The sequence below is a fragment of the Cheilinus undulatus genome, linkage group 14 (assembly GCF_018320785.1).
Source record: "Cheilinus undulatus linkage group 14, ASM1832078v1, whole genome shotgun sequence".
NCBI lineage: Eukaryota > Metazoa > Chordata > Actinopteri > Labriformes > Labridae > Cheilinus > Cheilinus undulatus.
The window spans coordinates 3,702,250-3,721,782 of record NC_054878.1 but is presented as its reverse complement, the minus strand read 5'-3'; the positions used below and the strand labels follow the sequence as shown (position 1 = coordinate 3,721,782).

Genomic DNA, 19,533 nt, shown 5'->3' with positions numbered 1-19,533 from the left:
TCTGTAAATGTTCAAAAGTCTATTTTTTTCCCTTGAATGTAGCATGCCTGGTTGCCACCTGACAAATAAATGCTGTCAAGTGTTTGCCTCAGTTCTAAGCTCAAACTCCCAGCTGCAAGAACTCGACCTCAGCAGGAACGACTTGCAGGATTTAGGAGTGCAGCTGCTCTCTGCAGGGCTGGGGAGTTTAAAATGTAGGCTGGAGATACTGAGGTACACGTCTTGTAATACAGTTGGTTATTCAGGTTTTTATGCCGTTGCATTCACAGGTAACCAAACAGGATGTAGTTGTTTAAATGATAGTTCTGTTTTCTCCACAGGCTGTCACATTGTGGGATCACAGAGGAAGGCTGTGCCTCTCTGGCCTCGGCTCTGAAGTCCAACCCCTCCCACCTGAGAGAGCTGGACCTCAGCTACAACCACCCAGGAGAGGCAGGTGTGAGGCTGCTCTGTGAGAGACTGGAGGACCCAAAATGTCCACTGGAAAAACTCAAGTTGGTACACTGCAGAGATTTAACATTAAATAAAGTTGGCAGCTGTAAAGTAACTGAGGATGGATGTGTTCTCTGATCTTGTTCTGTGTTGACCATCCTAAAGTAAATGGTGTCTAGCTGCAGAGCTCTTTCTGGATGTTTTTATGTTTGTTGTTAGCCCTGACTGTTACTTACCAAGAGAGAGCAATTAAAGGTCAATTCCTGAAAAGTGAAAAAGCTTTCATGTTAGCTATGTATCATTGGACTTCACTGAGTCGTTTTGTACACTTACTCCTGCGTGTTTTCAATGTGCAACAAGATAAAACACTGTATTTGATAGAACAAGAACTTTGAAGCTGTCTCACACCTCTCAGTTATGGTTCAGACCAAGTTTATTATAGTTAACAAAAACTAACTAAAACTTAAATTCCAAAATTATTTTAGTTAGCTGAAACTACATAAAATGTAAGCTTTACCAATGAAATGAAAACTAACTAAAACTGTATAGTGCGCTTACAGAAGTGACTAAAATAAAATAAAAATAGAGACAAAATATCCTTAGTTTTAGTCTTTGACACAACCATACTGACTGGCACCTACACCCAAGTCTGGGAAGTGAAAAATTGCCCGATCTGATTGGTTAAGACTTCACACAGTGGTAGTTTTATGTCTGGAGTTGTATTCAAACATCATCATCATCATCAAGTAAATAAAATGATAAGTGAAGAGTAGACTGTTGGGATATGTTTTTTAAAATGTATGATGCTCACTCAGCCCTAACATCTATCTGTTAAAACTAAACCAACACTAAAACTAATAAAAACTAAACTGAAATTGAACACAGAAAATGAGAACGGAAAAAAAATAATAATAATGAAAAATCCCAACTATTTAACCTTGATTCAGATCACACTGATATGACAGGTTAGCACTCATGAAAATAAAACTCCAATTCCCAAAAGGTTGGGACGCTGAACACAGTGTAAATCAATTCTTTGCAAATCTCATAAATCCATATTTTATTCAGCTGAGAACATACACAATATATTAGATGATGAAACTGAGTCATTTTACCATTTCATGAAAAGTATTTGCTCATTTTAATTATATGGCAGCAACTCATCTCAGAATGCCACTTTTACCATTGTATAGCATCTCCTCTTCTTTCGACAGTAGTCTGTACGCGTCTGTGAACTGTGGAGACCAGTTGCTGGAGTTTTGGGAGAGGAATGTTGTCTGATGTAGGACTCTAGCTGCTAAATAGCCCTAGATCTTCTTTGCCAGAGTTTCCATGTTATAATGCTGCAAATATTTCTAATGGTGAAAGTTCTGGACTGTGGGCAGGCCAGTTCAGCACCCAGACTCCTCTACAACAGCCATGCTGTTGTGAAGGGTGTGGCATGTGGTTTAACATTTTCTTACTGAAAAATGCACGCCCTTTTCTAAGAGGCACTGTCTGGATTGGAGTATATATTAGTCTAAAGCCTCTATATACTTTCCAGTACTGATAGCACCTCTCCAGATATGTCTCCAAAAAATTTAAATTTTGATTAATCTGATCACAGAACAGTTTTCCATGTTGATTACTCTGACCACAAAACAGTTTTTCATTTTGCCTCAGTCCATTTAAAAACAGCTTTGGCCCAGGGAAGACTGTAGGGTTTCTGGATCCTGCTCACATATGGCTGCCCCTTTGCATGATCCAGATTTAACTTGCATTTGTGAATGGATGGCCAATTGTGGTGACAGAAACTTATTTAATTAAGTGTTCCTGAGCCCATGCAGTGATTTCAGTACAGAGTCATGCCTGTCTTTAATGCAGTGCCCCCTGAGGCTCCCAAGATGACAAGCATCCAGTATTAACTTTCAGCCTTGTCCCTTGATCACAGAGATTTCTCCAGACTCTCTGTGTCTTTTAATGATATTATGGACTTAAGATGGTGGAATATTCAAAGTCTTCACAATTTTACAATGAGGATGTGACAGTAACTTTGGCCGGTGTAATTAACTGAAGAAGGGAGGCTGGTGAAGTGGTAGAGGAGTCTGGATGGAGGCACTGGAAGAAAAAAGAGGACAAAAGCAGTTAATCTTCAAGAAAAACTTCAGAAAATGGTGAAATCTGCAGCTGTGTAGCTGGAGAGCTCCTGTGCCTCTAACCACTCTTACCAGTCTGCAACAAAGGGATACAATAGAAAAACCCACAGCCCTTCAAACTACAACAAAATACAAAAATCAAATCAGTAGAGGAGAAAAAAAATAAACACAACAAGTCCAACCATTACAGAGGAAGGGGGGGACAAGTTTACACATTTTGATTCATCCTGACTGGTTATATCAATATATTGTTCTGATTTACATTTTATTTTATTAGTATTTATGTTTTCTTTCAAAATGCAGGACATTTCTAGGCATTACCAGTGAGATCTATCCCGATCTATAATGCCGTAGACCACAGGGAGACAGACCTGTCCACAGAATTGTCTGGAAAAAAGCCTTCAACAATTATGATTTAGCACCAATATGAACTCATGTTGCACACTTTTCACTACTTCACTGCTTCATTCTGCCATTTCTGCAACATTTTGTGCCACTTTAAACCCATTTTTGCCACTTTTTACTACTTTATGTCTCTTTAACCCACTTTCCTGCCTTTTCACTGCTTTGCCAGTGGCTATTTTTGCACCATTTTGCCATTTTTAACCCATTTTTGATTCTTTTTGCCCTTTGTTGGCTCTTTAATCCAATCTTTTTTGCCATTCTTTAACTCCTTTAAACCATTTTACTTGCCTGTCTTATCCCTCCTTTATCAATTTTTGCCACTTTTAACCCATTTATGATATACTTTTTGCCCCTTTTTTCTTTTTGTACCACATTTTAACTTCTCTTTACCATATTTATTGCGAGTTTTTGCCCCTTGGTGTCACCTCACAACCTCTTTGGATGCTTATTGCCGATTTTTGCCACTCTAACCCATTTTCACCACTCTATCTGGCCATTTTTGCCAGTTTTAACCCCTTTTTTTAATATTTACCAATAATGACTCTGAATGAAGTGAATTTCTGTAAAAATAGATCAAACACAATTTCAAAAATTTTTGCTATTGGGGTGGATTTAACAGCTGTAGACATTTAAAGCCAAAAGATACTCTTAAAACCACATTTTCTTTTCCTGCTTCTCTGAATGTAAAGATCTTCTGGGGGCCGGACAGGAAGCTTTGGGGGGCCTGATATGGCCCCTGGGTGGCCGGTTGATGATCAGTGCCTTACAGTATCATATATAAATTTAGCTTCTACCTATTTATCTATTTTCTCTTATTTTTATCTTCCCTGTGTACTTTGCACCAAGAACACCAGAACAAATTCCTTGTAAAAAAAAAACCTACTTGGCAATAAACCTGATTCTGATTCTGATTCTGATCTATTTACTACAATATCTGTAACAACAGTTGGTTTTTAAGGTTTGATGAACCATGGTTTCTGTTTATTCTTCCATTTTCAGCTGAACAAGTTTGTTTATTTCTAATGTTAATTTGGCCTGGCCAGCCTGTAATATGTTGGTATGTGCTGGCCTTTAAAATGATTGTCCTCCTTTTGTCCCTCTGTCTCAGTGTCGACCACGATGAAGAGCTCTGGGTCAACCTGCAGCTTCTGAACAAGTGTAAGGAAATCACGGTGTTACTGACTTTCTGCGTTGGACTGTTCTGTTAATGTATTCCACTCCTCTCTGTTTCTCTGACAGATGCCTGTAATCTAACTCTCGACTCCAACACGGTGCACGAAAACCTCCTCCTGTCTGACTGCAAGAAGAAAGTGGATTTAACTGAAGAGAAGCAGCCATATCCTGATCACCCGGAAAGATTTGATACAGAAAACCAGGTGCTGTGTGAGGAGGGTCTGACTGGACGCTGCTACTGGGAGGTGGAGTGGGATGATGTCATCAGCGTCGGTGTGGCGTATAAGAGCATAGAAAGAAAAGGACACATGAGTCCAGGTATTTTCTTAAGTGAAAAGGCCTGGTCATGTGCTACCATGAGTTGGAATGGTTATTCTTTCTTTCATGGACAAAGACAACGGTTTATTCCTGTCCCGTTCACTGATGTAAAAGCTTTCCTGGCCAGACGAAGGAGATTTGGGCTTTTCCTGGACTGGCCTGCTGGGACTCTATCTTTTTATTCACTGTCTGGAGACAAGAAGACTCATCTTCATACATTCAACGCCACTTTCACAGAGCCTCTCTATCCAGCGTTCACTGTTCTTGGTGGCTCTTTGACCATTTCCAGCACAGGGATGCCAGCGATGGATAATGTGAGTAGTACTGTTTTTAGACCACTCTTAAATCCTGCCCTACACTCTCTCCCACTTATAGTCCATCCTATAGAGCACAGCCTTACACCAGACTGCAGGAAGTGGAAGCATTTTTATAAAAACCTTTTTTACAGCCAGTCTAGGGCTGTCCCCATGGAGGAGGGGAAAGGATCATGGCCCCCAAGGCACCAAAAACTGTGCACCATTTGCTCCATCTCCAGTTCTGATTCACAAAGCATACTGCTCTGCTAATATTCAGGTGCAATAACCCTCAAAAAGTTGCCTTGCTCTGTGCAGTTTGCTCTTGTGTCATAGTCATGGAATCCACAGGGTCCAACCTAATTTAGTCCCAAAAGTGCACATAATTGATTAAAAAGCAGTATGTAGAGCATTGATCATCAACTGGCGGCCTGGGGGCCATATCAGGCCCCCCAAAGCTTCCTGTGCGGCCCCTGAAAGATCATTAAATTCAGAAAAGATGTTGGGGTTTAAAGAGTTTCCTTTGGCTTTAACTGTCTGCATCCCACAAACAATGATTATTGAAATAGTTTGAGAATGACATAACATTTGATCTGTTTTTACTAAAATTTACTGTCATAATTTGTAGCTATTTAAAATTAGGGTTAAGGTTGGCAGATATGTTGCTAAAAATGACCAGGTAAAGTGGTGAAAAAGAGGTTCAAATGTGGCAAAAATTGGTTAAAAAGGGGAAAAATGGGAAAAAAGTATCATCAGTTGGTTACAAATGACAAAAATAGTTAAAAAAAACAAAATAAAAATGGTTATAACATGGCAAAAATATAAGAAAAGTGGAAAGAATGGATAAAAGAGTTGCTCAAGGGGTATAAAATACGTGGGAAAAGTGATTGAAATGGGTTAAAGAATGGCAAAAATTTAGTTAAGGAAGCAAAAAGGGGAAAAAACTATATAAAATTGGTTAAAAGTGGCAAAACTACAGCAAAAATAGCCTTAAAAATTAGTGAAAAGGGGTTGAAGAGTGGCACACAAGGGAAATAATTGGCAGGAAAGTTGCAAAAGGGGGTTAAAGAGTAGCAAAAACGGGTAAGAGTGGCAAAAAGTGTGTAAAACATGCAGGAAAAGTGGTTTACAAGGGTTAAAAAATGGCTAAAATTAGGTTAAAGAGGCAAAAAGGGGTTAAAATGAGTTTACATTGGTGCTAAATCACATTTGTGGAGGGCCCATTCTCTGGGATTTTCAGGGGCCCGGCCAGTTCTGCTGTCAGTTCTGTCTCTCTGTGGACTGCTGCATGATAGATAATAGAGATAGAGTTCACTGGTAATGCCTAAAAATGTTAAGCATTTTGAAAGAAAACCCCAATACTGATAAAATAATTTGTTAGCCAGACCAAAATATTTATTGAACTTTTGTGTATTTGAAAGTTCGGCCCCCAGAGTTTCTGTTGACACTAAATCTGGCCTTCGTGCACATGAACTTGATGACCCCTGGTGTAGAGTCTGCTGATCTTTGAAGCAAACAAATGGTGCATTAGGTCTACTTTATGTTCATCTGACAATGGCAGAGTATACATGGAAATTTCCCTTCTCTGTGTTTAGTAGACTCTAGAGCAGTGGTTTTTTGCCCAAGGCACACCAAAAATGAAGCTGATGTCTCAAGGCACACCATATTAATGTCATTGCAAAATAGCCTTTTTAGCATGTGTAGCAACCAGAGCATGTGAGCAGAGTGGAGCGATGAGATTTCCTGCTCCTCGCTCACAGAGCTGTTCTTTGCGCCCGCTCGTCCGCTCAGAGGGGGTTCACGCCGCTCCGCTCATTATCGCTCCACCTTCCACTCAAATTTCTACCCACTCCACTCAAATCACTCACCGCTCACTCAACGAAAACATGGAAGCGCATTGCATTCACTGGATAGGAGAGAAATTAGACACCTTATCTCGTAAAAGATCAAGAAAAAAGGTACATCTGTAAATCCTCTCACAGTTGCAATGAGGGCGCTATCGCGGTTAATCTGTTATTACCATCTTCTCGGTTTCAGACACTGGGAAATACTGATGTTTTTAAAAAATGACGGTGTTAATTTTAGTATATCAAAACTGTGCAGGCATCTCAAGTCTCTCGGATTATTCCGGTGGAAAGCCCAGTCTGACGTGCTGGATGTTGCTGTCTCTCTGCAGGAGCAGTGAAACCAACACGGGATGCTTCAGACGCATGGTGTGAGCGGTACCGGAGCGAAATTGGAGTGGGATGGAGCGCAAGATAAGGTGCCGGTCCAGCTTTTTTGAAAAAAAAACCGCTCTGCGCTATGGCCAAAATCCCTCCTCTCGCGCTCCCCGCTCGCTCCGCTCACATGCTCTGGTAGCAACATGTCCCAACTGCATGCAATGTGAGCAAACGCCAGCTACAACATCAGTTTGGTTACAGAGTTTCCTTTTGCAGCATCCTGGCACCCTGCAAGTGACGCACTGCAGCTCAGGCTTATCCCCAGTCACCCTGTTCCTATTTTCTCTCTGTCGCTCCTCTTAAGATGGACAAGGAACAAGGAAAGAGGTTGCACAGAGGATGACAAGGCACCAGGAGTGTCCCACCAGAAGACATTCTTAATTTTCTTCCACTTTTCTCACTCCCTAAACCTAATAGCTTGTTTTACAAAGTGGAGTGTAATGCATGGATATTCTTCATAACCACTTATGAAATTTTAAGGTCTGACGTGCTAACATGGAGACAAAACTAAGTGGCTCACAGCCGTTAGAGGCACCATACCTCAGATTACATTTGCATATTTAACAGATAACAGATGGACAGTGAGCATGCAATGTTGCATGATGCAATGCATCATGTAACGCTTGCATGCAGTAAGGCCATTGGTTATAGTGTCTTAAGTTTTGCACAGTTGTAGTACTAATGTAAAGTCAGACGAATTCCCAAGGCACACTTAGACTTGTGTGCCTCGGCACACCATTTGAGAACCACTAGTTTACTGTAACAGAACGCATGAGCGAAGGCTTTACACACTGCCTCACCTAAAGAAAATAATAATAATTTAGCTTTTTGTGTGTTGCAGGCCAAGTCAAGCTTCACACCTGAGGTGGTAGCAGAGAGACTCAGCATTTCCTACAGGTAAGATATCTCTTAAGAAAACCTTGTTTGATGGCTATCAACAGAGGCAGGTATGATTAAGGAAAAATGTAACTCCAGGAGTAGACAGCAGGTGAAAACGTCTGAAATGGGATTCCTCAGGAGGGTCCTCCATTGTATCAAAAGGAGTCAAGAGGTGGTACAGGAATCCGATCAGGATGCCTCAAGGTAGTCTCCCTGTGGATGTCCTTGCATATTGCCAGGCATGTGGGAAAATAATCTGTTGGGAAAAAAGTCTTCCCCTTTAGGTTGGAGTAAAGTGACAATGTAATGAGTAAGAATGTCCTAGGGTACTATCTGAGTAGTAGGGCTGCCATCAGCCCCTGGTCATGCTGTAGATGGCCAAAGGGCCTGAAAATTGTCAGTGGTTGCTGGGCGTATTACCAGGGGTGAAAAAACCTGGACTAAAGAGATATTAATGAGCTTGACCTTGGCTGCAGAACACCCCCCCCCCCCCCCCCCACCAGGTCAAGGTTGCTGCAAACCCAGCCCTGAGATATTCCATCTGTCTTTTATTAACATGGTTAATTACCCTTAATGACTGTAAGTGGATAATGTCATGTGTCATCTCTTCTGCACAAGGCTGTAGAGTCACAGTACACAGGTAGTCTATTTGGATCAGTGATGGGGAGGCCATGGACCCCTACTGGACCCCTTTTATCTGTCTCCGCCCCTTTCTGTGACCCACATCAAGGACCCTTTCTCACATGTTATAAACTGTAATAATTCTTCTTTTTTTTCAGATTCAAGTTCCCCTGTTCAGGTGTGTTTGAGTGTTCTCTGACGAGGCTCATGTTCAATGTGACCCATGAGGGGGAGGTCACATACAGGATCCTGATATGGGACAATACACTCCTTGAGCCAGCTGGCAAGGTGCCTGGAGGACCGCTGTTCAGCATTAAGTGTCCTCAAGACCTGATCTGTCAGCTGCACCTTCCTCACTGTGAGCCTGAACCTGGTAAGACCACTGTGAAGCCCATATTACTAAGCTGCTGTCTAATAACAAGTGTAAAGTCTAATTGCTGATGAGCAACATTTTGTAAACACTTGATTTGTTCCTGTCTGATATGTACTGTGATGCGCTGCTCTCGTCTTTGCTTGATTGCTCTTATTTGTTTTGTATTTCAGTGTCTTGTAAGCCTGTGAGGGCTGGGCACCTCTTTAGGTGTATGGCATGATGAAATAATAATAAATAAAACTAAAAAAAAAAAAGCCTAATAAAACTAAGGATGCCCACGTCTACACAGTCACAAAAACACAGGCGAATAAATTCAGAGCAGCGTTCCCGTTGTTATCCTTAAAAAAGGATGAGAGTTAGGAAGGTAACTGATTACAATTCAGCACAGAGAACAAAGGAGAGATGCATTTATATTTTACAGAGTAGCGATTACATCAGAATGAAGTAATGGCACAAAAGAGACCGAACAATCCACGTGGATTGATAGGGATATGGCTTAACTGTTACGTTTTGATCCCTTTGTTGTCGCCACCAGGTTTGCAAGTCTGCTAGAGTAATTTTTTATGTTTTTTATTATTTCAGACCCAGAATATAAGTCAACCACTCTGTTTAAATTGTAGCATAGGTACCTGCCACTAGTAGCCACTGTAACTGTTCTTAACCCTTTACCTACTGACCCAGCGTCGGCGCTGTGTTTTATATGTCTGGAGTATTATCACCATAACTCTGTCAAAGTTTGTCCAATCAGAAAAATTCCAATGACATTGGAAAGCCGAGAATTGTGGGCATGTGCACATATATGGTTCGTTACAGTACTCACAACCATATGACATGGGCATTCATAGCAAAACACCAGCAGTATCGCGAGACCGCTACATGGATTCTCAACACTGTAACTCCTCGAAATTTTTCTTAGTCTAAAAAATTCCAATGCTGACAGAGAGCTGAGAATCTGTGCTTTTCAGCAATATATGATGTGTGGTTAATACAGTGCTTAACAAATTTATTAGACCACCCTAACCCTAACCAAAGTAAGGTTTATGCCACAGCTTCCCTAAATTAACAGCATTGGTAATTACTAAAATCATTTTTTATGTTCCTGCAATGGTTTATACACCAATATGTAGAAGCTCTTTGACCCAAATGATATTTTTAATACTAAAATAGAATAATTATTGTTATCCATGAATTTTCAAATGTGTTGATTTACAAAAAAACTGAAAAAATAGTAAAGCACATTATTATATCCTGATTAATATGTCAAATTATAGTTATTTACTTGCATTCCATAACAGAAAAATGAGTTTTAGTGGTTTAATGTTATGCTTGATTCACTTCTGACTTCTCAGAGAAGCCCAGTGTGTCACAACTGAACCAGGAAAAGGACCCACAAGCACGACAGAGTCACTAGAAACTGAATCAAAGTCCATTTAATGGAGAGCAGAGGTCGGTACACAGGAGTCAATCAGGATCAGGCAGAGGTATCCAAAACGTTCGGCTGAGAACTAGATCTAATACGAAAAACTGGTCAGAAACTAGGAAACACAAAGATACAGGCTGGTACTCTTAACACAGGATTTAAGATGAACTGGCACATGAGGAAGGGACTAGGGAGACTAAATACACTAGGGAGGGGGAAGACAATGAGACACAGGCGAAACACAACGGGTGATCACAGAAGCGGGAAACTCACACACAGGGGAAGGGCAGGAAACAGACCTAAAACAGAGACAAACGGTAAGTCCCCAAAATAAAACAGGAAAAAAGACCATACATGAGGGAATACAATAAAACTACTATCCTGGAGCTGTGACACAGTGAGCCCGCTCAAATTTGGGTGAATTCAGTTTGAAATTCCTCATTCCTGTTCAAAACGGTAAAACGTGGAGAGCTGACTGAAAATGAAAGAGTCCGCATTAAAGCACTTCATGATGCTGGATGGTCTCTGAGACAAATATGACAGGTGGTCTGATAAATTTGTTAAGCACTGTACATTAGGGTAATTTCAAACGGCACCATGAAAACGGCAGCTTTGGCAGAAGAGGAGTGAAAAAGGAGAGTGAAGGAAGAGAGTAAAAGGAGAGTGAGTGAGAGTGGTGTTTTGTTTTCCAAAAATAACGTTAGAAAGTGGCATTTGTGCGTGTCTGTCCTGTGAAACAACAATATGTTACTGAGAATGTTGAGAATGCATTTTTCCACCTTTATTTGCACTAATTGTTGCCTATGTGTTGTTACGGGCAGGTTTGGGGTCTTTTCTCTTTCTCACTTTTCTTTTCCCCGGGAACTATGAGCTGGTATTAAACGGAGATTCAGCAGCTGTGTGTCCATGTATTGTCTGGTAAAGCCTGGGAAATAAAGACTACAAATCCCAGCGACACAGGTCGGTGTTGGGAGACGTCACTTCTGGTCTGGGTGTTTGAAAAGCGGTTGATTGTGACATTGGATACACCTGTACATAGCAGCCGCTACAGAGCCATGCTATCGAGACGCCGCGAAGAACTCCCTCTTCTTTTACATTTGATGGACAAACATGTGAAGAAGTGTAGCTCAGCCCACCCCGTGCTCGTTTAGTTGCATGAGTTTAGCCTGTGCATGTGTAAACCTGCTCCACCGTTTTCACCATCTCTCCACCTCTACACAACAAAACCTGAACGAGTCCAACCAGACGGGGCTGGCAGCTCGTGGGAGCCAGAGACTGTGCTGGTCATGTAACCGAGGAGGGATGCCGTGGTCGAGGTCCAGACGTCACACCAGGTACCCACAGTTGCCATTTATTCCGCCTCTGGTTTATTGCTCAGCTCATAGTTGTGTCTTCACGTTAGGATGCAGTGACCACACCTCCATTACATGAGGTGGCCTAAATTGCATTCATAACAGTATATAGTTACCTTTTGCACTGTGTTTTGCACACCCAGAGTCCTAGACTCAAAAAATGACTGCTGATTGTTCTAAACATGTATAGGGTTCACATTTCAAATGCTAAATCAAAACTTCATGAGCAATAACAAAATTGCCATGAAAAACAAATCAGTTTTTGTGTTTTTCTTCTCTTAAACTGCTGACAATTCCATATAATGTGCAATAATCATTAACCAGATGTTGAAAAGTCAAGTTCAAGAACTCCTGGGAAAAGGGACCAAAGCTCTCAGTCTTAGGGCATTTCCTATTTTACAGCCACAATAACAAAATATGTCCAAATCACCATTTTTAGACTCAGTAGGTAAAGGGTTAACTACTTCTTCCTTGCGGTCACGACGCTCTTTAATCCGATATTAACAACCGCTAACTGCTAAAGCATATATGGCATCGTTTGGGAACAGTGTGGTTTGACTCTGATCTGGAAAATGGAGATAAAGTTGTTCAGACGCTGTGCCAGGTTATACTCACAGAAAATAGAAGTACTGAGGATAATATTCAGCTCAGGAATGTGGACGTTAACCTGCAAAAGACACAGAAGGCCTGTGGTGCTGATAATGCTAACATTACTAACATTACTGTTGCTGTGTGACATTTTACCATTGCAGTGTGAAGTTAGAATACAGAATGTTTTAATTGATTTTATATCCTGCTTTTAATAGGCTGGAAAATTATCTGCCCAGGAACATCCCTAGTTGAAAGCATAAAGATAGATAGTCATAAAATGTGTTTGTTAGTTTCTATTTTTCATAGATGAATGACTTCAGATACTCGAAATCAACGCCCCATCCCTGCTGACCGCACAGAATATTCTGTTTCATAGAAAACAATATGAAAGTGTTGAGAGTGTGACCATAAGGAGCTGGTTTTCTGAATATTTGCAGGTCTGGTCTCAGAGAGTCTCTCTGTCGTCCACATCACTGATGAGGGCATGGACATCATTCAGCCGCTGGAGATTACTGAAACTCACGTGGTGGTGAAAACCCCTCACCTCTCTGCCTTTGGCATCATACTGGATGTCATCAAGAGGTTAAAGGATTTCATGACCAAACCAGTGTGTGGCCAAGTCCTGCTGTTCTCTCGACCAGCGTACAAAAAGATGCACGTCATCCTGAGCGTGATCCTGCTGCCTAGCAACGTCCCACTGCAGGAGGTAAAACGCTCTACACACGGCCCTTCATGAACAAGATTGGTTAAAGTTTCCAGGATGCTTTTGTTTTTAACACTTGTATTGGCAACTCCAGTTGAGTTAAAACCATTTATTTTCAAAGCTGCATGACTCAGCCACTACAGAGTCTACCAACTTGTTAGAACTAGCTGCAGTGAACGCTAGAATATGATACCAATGTCAGAAATACATCCAATACATCTGAAAAGCAGGTATTGGTATCAGTGAGTACACATGTTTATGCACCAGTACAACGCTGGCCAATATAATTTAGCTTTTGTGACTAAACAAAAAACTCCTTAATGTCAAAATTAAAAACAGATTTCTACAAAGTACTGTCAAAAATAAGTGATGGCATAAATATTCAGTCTCATTAAAGTGAATAACCAGGTCCAGCCAATTGATGCTGATATTCTCATAATTAGTGAAATGGGTCACAGGTGATTGTAGTATAAAGACACCAATGTCTGGAAGGTCCAGTAGATGGTTAATCAGTAATCCTGGATACCATTACAACATGAAGACAAAAGAACACTCCACACAAGAGAAGGTTATTGAAAACTAAAAGTCAGGGGATGGGTACAGAAAGATTTCAACATACAGAACATCACCCAGAATTCAGTTAAATCCACCATCAAGAAATGAAGGATTATGGGACATGTGTAAATCTGTCTAGATCAGGCCGTCCTAACAAAACTGAGCGACTGTAAGAAGGAGACTAGTGGGAGAGGCCACTAAAACACCTATGACTGGGTGGAGTTGGCCGGGTTCTTCACCAGTCAGAGCTTTATGGGAGAGTGGCAAAGAGAAAAACACTGTTGAAGAAACTCAGATTCAATCTGGACTAGAGTTCACCAAAAGGCAGGAGAGTCCATGGTCAAGAGGAAGAACGTTTTTTGGTCTGATGATCAGTGTTGGGGGTAACGCATTACAAAGTAATCCATTGGAGTACTCCGATTACTTTTTTGGAGTAATGAGTAACATGCTAGTTTTACAATTCAAGTAATCCCGTTATTAGTTACATTTTCATAAAAGAAAGCTGTTACTGAAAGAAAAATCCCAAATTTCCTCTCTTCTGTGGCTTCAAAAAGAGAGAAAGAAAAAAAAAGAAGCTCCTTAAAGCATCTGCTCTGTTTGTCCTTCTCTCTTCCTGTAGTCGCGTTGCCCTTGCCAGAGGAAGGTAAACATTCTGTGCCATTACATGTGCATTGTTGGCTTATTGAGCCAGCGAGATTACAGAGAGGACAGCAGGCCACTTTGGAATTATCCCCATGATGATGGATTTTTGGATAAAAGGGACAAAAACTGCATCCTGGTGAAACTTCAGTTTAAAAGCTTCATTTGCTTTCATTGAATCAGCTGTGTAGCCGTTCCAAATACGCACAGTGTTGGAGTGATTCTGTCTGGCTCTGCTCAGCTTGTTGTCAGATTGTGAGCATGTTAAAGAGCTGTAAACGTTTTCCTGTCTGTAGGTGGTGTTCTCAGGCTGCAGAGACACAGATTGTGGGCTGTAAATTACGCTGTACATTGGCATTAGAGTCTGCACATTCAAATCCAGACGTGCAGTCGTTATCTGTCCTTTTCACAACCGCTGAGTGGAACAAGTGGCTAAAGTGTTTTAATATTTAGTAATGCAAAAGTACTCTAATGCGTTAGTTTTAGAAGTAGGTAGTGCAATAACATAACAAATGACTTTCTCAGTATGTAACGCAGTAATCTAACGAGTTAGTTTCAAAAGCAACGCTACCCAACACTGCTGATGATCAGTCTAGACACTATGTTTGTAGGCCACACATCACCAAAAACACACCATCCCCACTGTGGAGCACAGTGGTGGCAGCATCATGCTGTGGGAAATCTTCTTGGCAGCCTGTCTTGTAAGACTTTTAAAGTTAGAGAGTAAAATGAATGTTGTCCTGAGGACAACCTCATTCAGTCTGCAAGAGGATTTGTTTTTCAGCAAGAAAATGACCCAAGGAATACAGCAAAAGCTACACGGAAACAGTTTAAAGACAGCAAGGAGGTGTTCTGTAGAGGCCAAGTAAAAGCCCAGACCTCAGTCCAGTAGAGAATTTGTAGCTGGATTTGATAAGGGCTGTTCACATGCGATCCAACCTGACGGAGCTGGAGCAGTTTTGAAAAGGAGGATGGAGTAAAATTGCAGAGTCCAGATGTGCAGGCCTGATTGAGACCTGTCCACACAGACTCAGTGCTGTGACTGCAGTCAAAGGTGACTCTACTAAATACTGACTTGAAGAGGGTGAATATTTATGCACTCATTTATTTTACATTACACATTTTTATTTAATTGTCATTACTTTGTAGATATGTTTTCACTTTGACATTAAAAAGAAAAAAAGGCAACTTATATTGACCAAGCTTGTTTATAAAGTCAGTAAAAGGGTTAAACATCCAGGAGGTGAACACTTTTTATAGGCGCTATATGTGTATAAGCCTGTTAAACCAAATGATGTACTGTAAAATCCAGGATAGTCATTTTTTTAGGGGGAAAAGCTGTGCTGCTCACCATATGGTGTTTGTGCATCTCCTCTACAGCACAGTAGTTGAGCTCTTAGGGTCCACGATCTAAAATCTATTTAACTTGTGTTATTATTGAACTTGTAACTTCTCTTCAACTTGTTTTAATTTGTATGGCCAATGTTCTGATGTTTTTGAAGGTAAAAGCACAGTATGAAAACTGCATGTACATCCAGGCCCCATCCAACTGTCTCCTCCATGTCAGCCAACACTACAGCCTGCACAGTAACCCTGAGGGCTTCACCATTCAGCCTCCTGTGAGTATCAGACGCCACTCCTTCAGTAAGAAAATGCAATCCTGAACACCAGTCAGCGATAATGACATTTGCATGTTATTCCAGTGTGCACGGTTTTTTAAAAACTATGGACCCAACTTCCACGCATCGTTCGAGATCACCTTGACAACGAGCACTGAGGAAGTGACCCTGATGGTGCAAGATCCAGACAAGACCCCAATGTGGGAGCATGGCCTCAATCTGCCTGGTAAAGACAAAATTATACAGACAATGAATCAACAAAAGGACAGAACAAGGAAAAAACAGCACATTGCCATGTGTTCACATCAAAATGAGCATTATACTAACATTTTAGAAAAAAGAAGCCTTCTTCTGCTAAAAGGCTCCTGGTTCATAAACACTAGAGGAGTAAAAGTGAATTCAGCCTCATTTGAAATCTTGAAATACTTATCCTACGGCCAAATTATCTGTAAATAAAGCCTGTAAGCATTAGGTAGATTAAACTCCTGACTCCACTTAGCTTTCTAGAGTCATTAGCCTAAGGCAGGGGTCATCAAGTTCATTTGCACGAGGGCCAGATTTAGTGTCAACAGAAACTCTGGAGGCCGGACTTTTAAGTACACAAAAGTTAAATAAATATTTTGGTCAGGCTAACAAATCATTTTATCAGTATTAGTGTTTTACTTCAAAACGCAGGACATTTTTAGGCATTACCAGTGAGATCTATCCCTATTATCTACAATGCAGCGGGTCACAAGGAGACGGGCCTGATAGCAGAACTGGCCGGGCCCCTGAAAATCCCAGAGAATGGGCCCTCCCCAGTTGGGATTTAACACCAGTATAAAATCATTTTAACCCCTTTTTGCCCCTTTAACTCAATTTCATCCATTCTTAAACCCTTTTGAACCTCTTTTCCTGCATGTTTTTGACACTTTGTGCCACTCTTACCCATTTCTGCCACTTTTTCATTACATTTTTTAACAATGGTTGCAACATTTAACCAATTTTTACCACTTTTCACCCATTTTTTACTACTCTTTAACCCCCTTTTGCAACTTTCCTGCCAATTATTTCCCTTGTGTGCCACTCTTGAACTAATTTTCCAGGCTATTTTTGCCACTTTTAACTAATTTTTATATTGTTTTGCTTCCTTAACTAAATTTTTGCCATTCTTTAACCCATTTCAACTACTTTTCACACATATTTTATCCACTTTGAACCACTCTTTTATCCATTCTTGCCACTTTTCTTATACTTTTGCCACTTTATAAACATTTCCATTGTTTTTTTTTTGGAAATATTTTTGTAATTTGTGACCAATTTATGACACTTTTGCCCATTTTTCCCTCTTAAACCAAATTTTGGCACATTTGAACCTCTTTTTCACCACTTTACCTGGTCATTTTTAGCAACATATCTGCCAACCTTAGCTCTTATTTTAAATATCTTCAAATTATGACAGTAAATTTTAGTAAAAACAGATCAAATGTAAAGTCATTCTCAAAATATTTCAATATTCATTGATTGTGGGATGGATTTAACAGCTGCAGACATTTAAAGCCAAAGGATACTCTTTAAACCACAACATCTTTCCTGAATTAAATAAGCTTTAACCTTTTTAAACCACTTTTCCTGCATGTTTTATACATTTTGTGCCACTCTTATCCATCCTCTTAACCAATTTTTGCCACTTTCCACCCTTTTTTTGCTACTCTTTAACCCTCTTTTGCAACTTTCCTGCCAGTTATTTCCCTTGAACCCCTATTCAGAGTTTCTGTTGAGACTAAATCTGGCTCTTGTGCAGATGTACTTGATGACCCCTGGTGTACATGCTTCGAGCTTACAAGCACATAACACGCATCAACTGAAGAACACAGGTGTGAACAATTTTTCAGTTTGAGAATGTGCCATTAATCTGATGTAGGTTTCTCATGGAAACTTTATTAAGAACAAATATGAGAAAAATCTTGGGAAGAATGTTTTTGAATGAGACCCACTGATCATTGAGTTTAATGTCTTTTCCAGCTTCATCAACGGATACTTCTCCAGATGAGAATCAGCCGATGATGAGGAGTAGTGCGTCAGCAGAGGAGAAGCTAAACCGTTCTCGGCCTCAATTCATCGACAGAGTGTCCGATCCGGTTCTCAACAAGCTGCTGGATGAACTTCTACGGTGCGAAGTTTTGAACGACGCTGAGGGTGAGGGGGCCAGAATCAAATCGCGAGGGGACAAAGCTCGAGACGTGATCGACATGGTGCGAAAGAAAGGAGCCAAGGCGAGCGGGAAGCTGATCTCCATCTTTTATAACATTGACCCTTATCTTTGCAAAGAGCTGAACTTAAACTGAAGCTGTAACCTGAAGGAGAAATCATCATTTGAAACCAAAAACTGGTGAAGGGTCAGAAGTTTCACATGCAAATTTGATAACTAAGCCTAGGGTTGTCAGGTGGTGCACTCCTATCATAAAGACACAGAAAGTGACTTTACCATAAGCCAGCTGAAGCAGTATCTAAAGTCTAAGGTCAGTGGTGCAGTGTGGTCATGTGATATAAACAAGGAGGGTATTAGAAATGGTAACGGCTGTTCCTTTGACCTCATGGCTTGGTTTTTTGCTCTGTTATTCATGGCCAGCTGTGAGGCCTTTTATAAAGAGGTGTGTGCATTTCTAAATCATGACCTATCAATTCAATTGACCACAGGTGGACTCTAATCAGGCTGCACGGTGGCATAGGGGTTAGCACTTTTGCGCCTGAGCGCAATCAGGACATTGGAGCCAAGCAGCAGCAGCAGTGAGGAGTAGATTCCCTGAGAGGACTACAGTTTGTGTTTTGGATTTTGTTGTATCATTTAGTGCCTTATTTGAGTGTTTTTTCGCTCCCAACAGTGTTTTTACACTGTTTGGGGGTAGTTTTTGGTTTGTCACTTTTCAGGCCCTCTTATCAGAGGTGTTTTTTGTTCTCAAACAAAGGAAGCAAGCATAGCAGAGATGGTAAAGATGCCTGGAAAGCAGAGGTATGAGAAAACATTACTGCCAGTGTACATTAGTGACTCAGAAATATTGAACAAAGTCCAGAGCTGGCGAGTGGAGGTGGCTTCCCCATAAAGAGGAGACTGTAGCCAGACACAGACACAGCGGATGGAACGTTCAGGGTGCATGTCAGCTCCTTAGCCTACTGCACCAAATTTGAGACTGCAGAGGGCGGTGGATACTTCAGAGTCATCCATGACCGGCAGGAGAGGGTGTGCGGCCTCTGCATTCAGCCGGGACACATTGTCAAACACTGTCCCAACTTCAGATGCCACAAGTGTAAGGAGCTATTATTGTTGCAAAAGTATTTGCAAATGCATACAAAGATCTGTGCACAAATCCACAAATGTGTGTAAAGATCTGCAAATGTGTGCAAAGTTTTGCAAATTTGTACAAAGATCCACAAATGTGTGCACTGATCTGCAAATATGTAGACCAATTTGTAATTGTGGACTTAGTTCATTTTGGTTCAGAATCTGCCTCTCAATTGGCTGTCATACACATGTGACTTTTGCAACACTTGTACTGCGCACGATTTGTACTCAGATCCGTAAGCGTGTACTTAGATCTGTAAGCATAAAGGCTGGGTCTGTTTCCCTCAGTGCAGGCTCATAGGGAAGCACATGGCATCACACAGGAGGCAGCAGTAAAGACTTAGTAACGGCTCTATATAACATCAGTGTAGAAGGAGAAATGGTATTGTATTATACTGTTATTGTTATTATTCATATTTTCATTGAAAGAGTGAATAAAAGAATGACTTCCTTATCTCCAAAATGGAATCACAGCGATGGT

The 19,533-nt window shown here is 40.9% G+C and overlaps 1 protein-coding gene across 2 annotated transcripts; it reads left to right on the top strand.

Annotated features, from left to right (window-relative positions):
• Window positions 1-7: 7 nt before the first annotated feature.
• LOC121521001 lies at window positions 8-19,138 on the top strand. Of its 2 annotated transcripts, none has more exons than XM_041804681.1 (10): window positions 8-213; window positions 321-494; window positions 4,081-4,130; window positions 4,212-4,777; window positions 7,820-7,875; window positions 8,637-8,851; window positions 12,652-12,920; window positions 15,614-15,730; window positions 15,815-15,956; window positions 17,735-19,138. In XM_041804681.1, exons 1-10 carry the CDS (start codon window positions 8-10, stop codon window positions 18,055-18,057), a joined length of 2,118 nt encoding a protein of 705 aa, XP_041660615.1. In that variant the 3' UTR covers window positions 18,058-19,138. The 2 variants fall into 2 exon arrangements, with proteins under 2 accessions (XP_041660615.1, XP_041660617.1); XM_041804683.1 differs by lacking the exon at window positions 17,735-19,138 and adding an exon at window positions 17,514-17,585.
• Window positions 19,139-19,533: the final 395 nt, after the last annotated feature.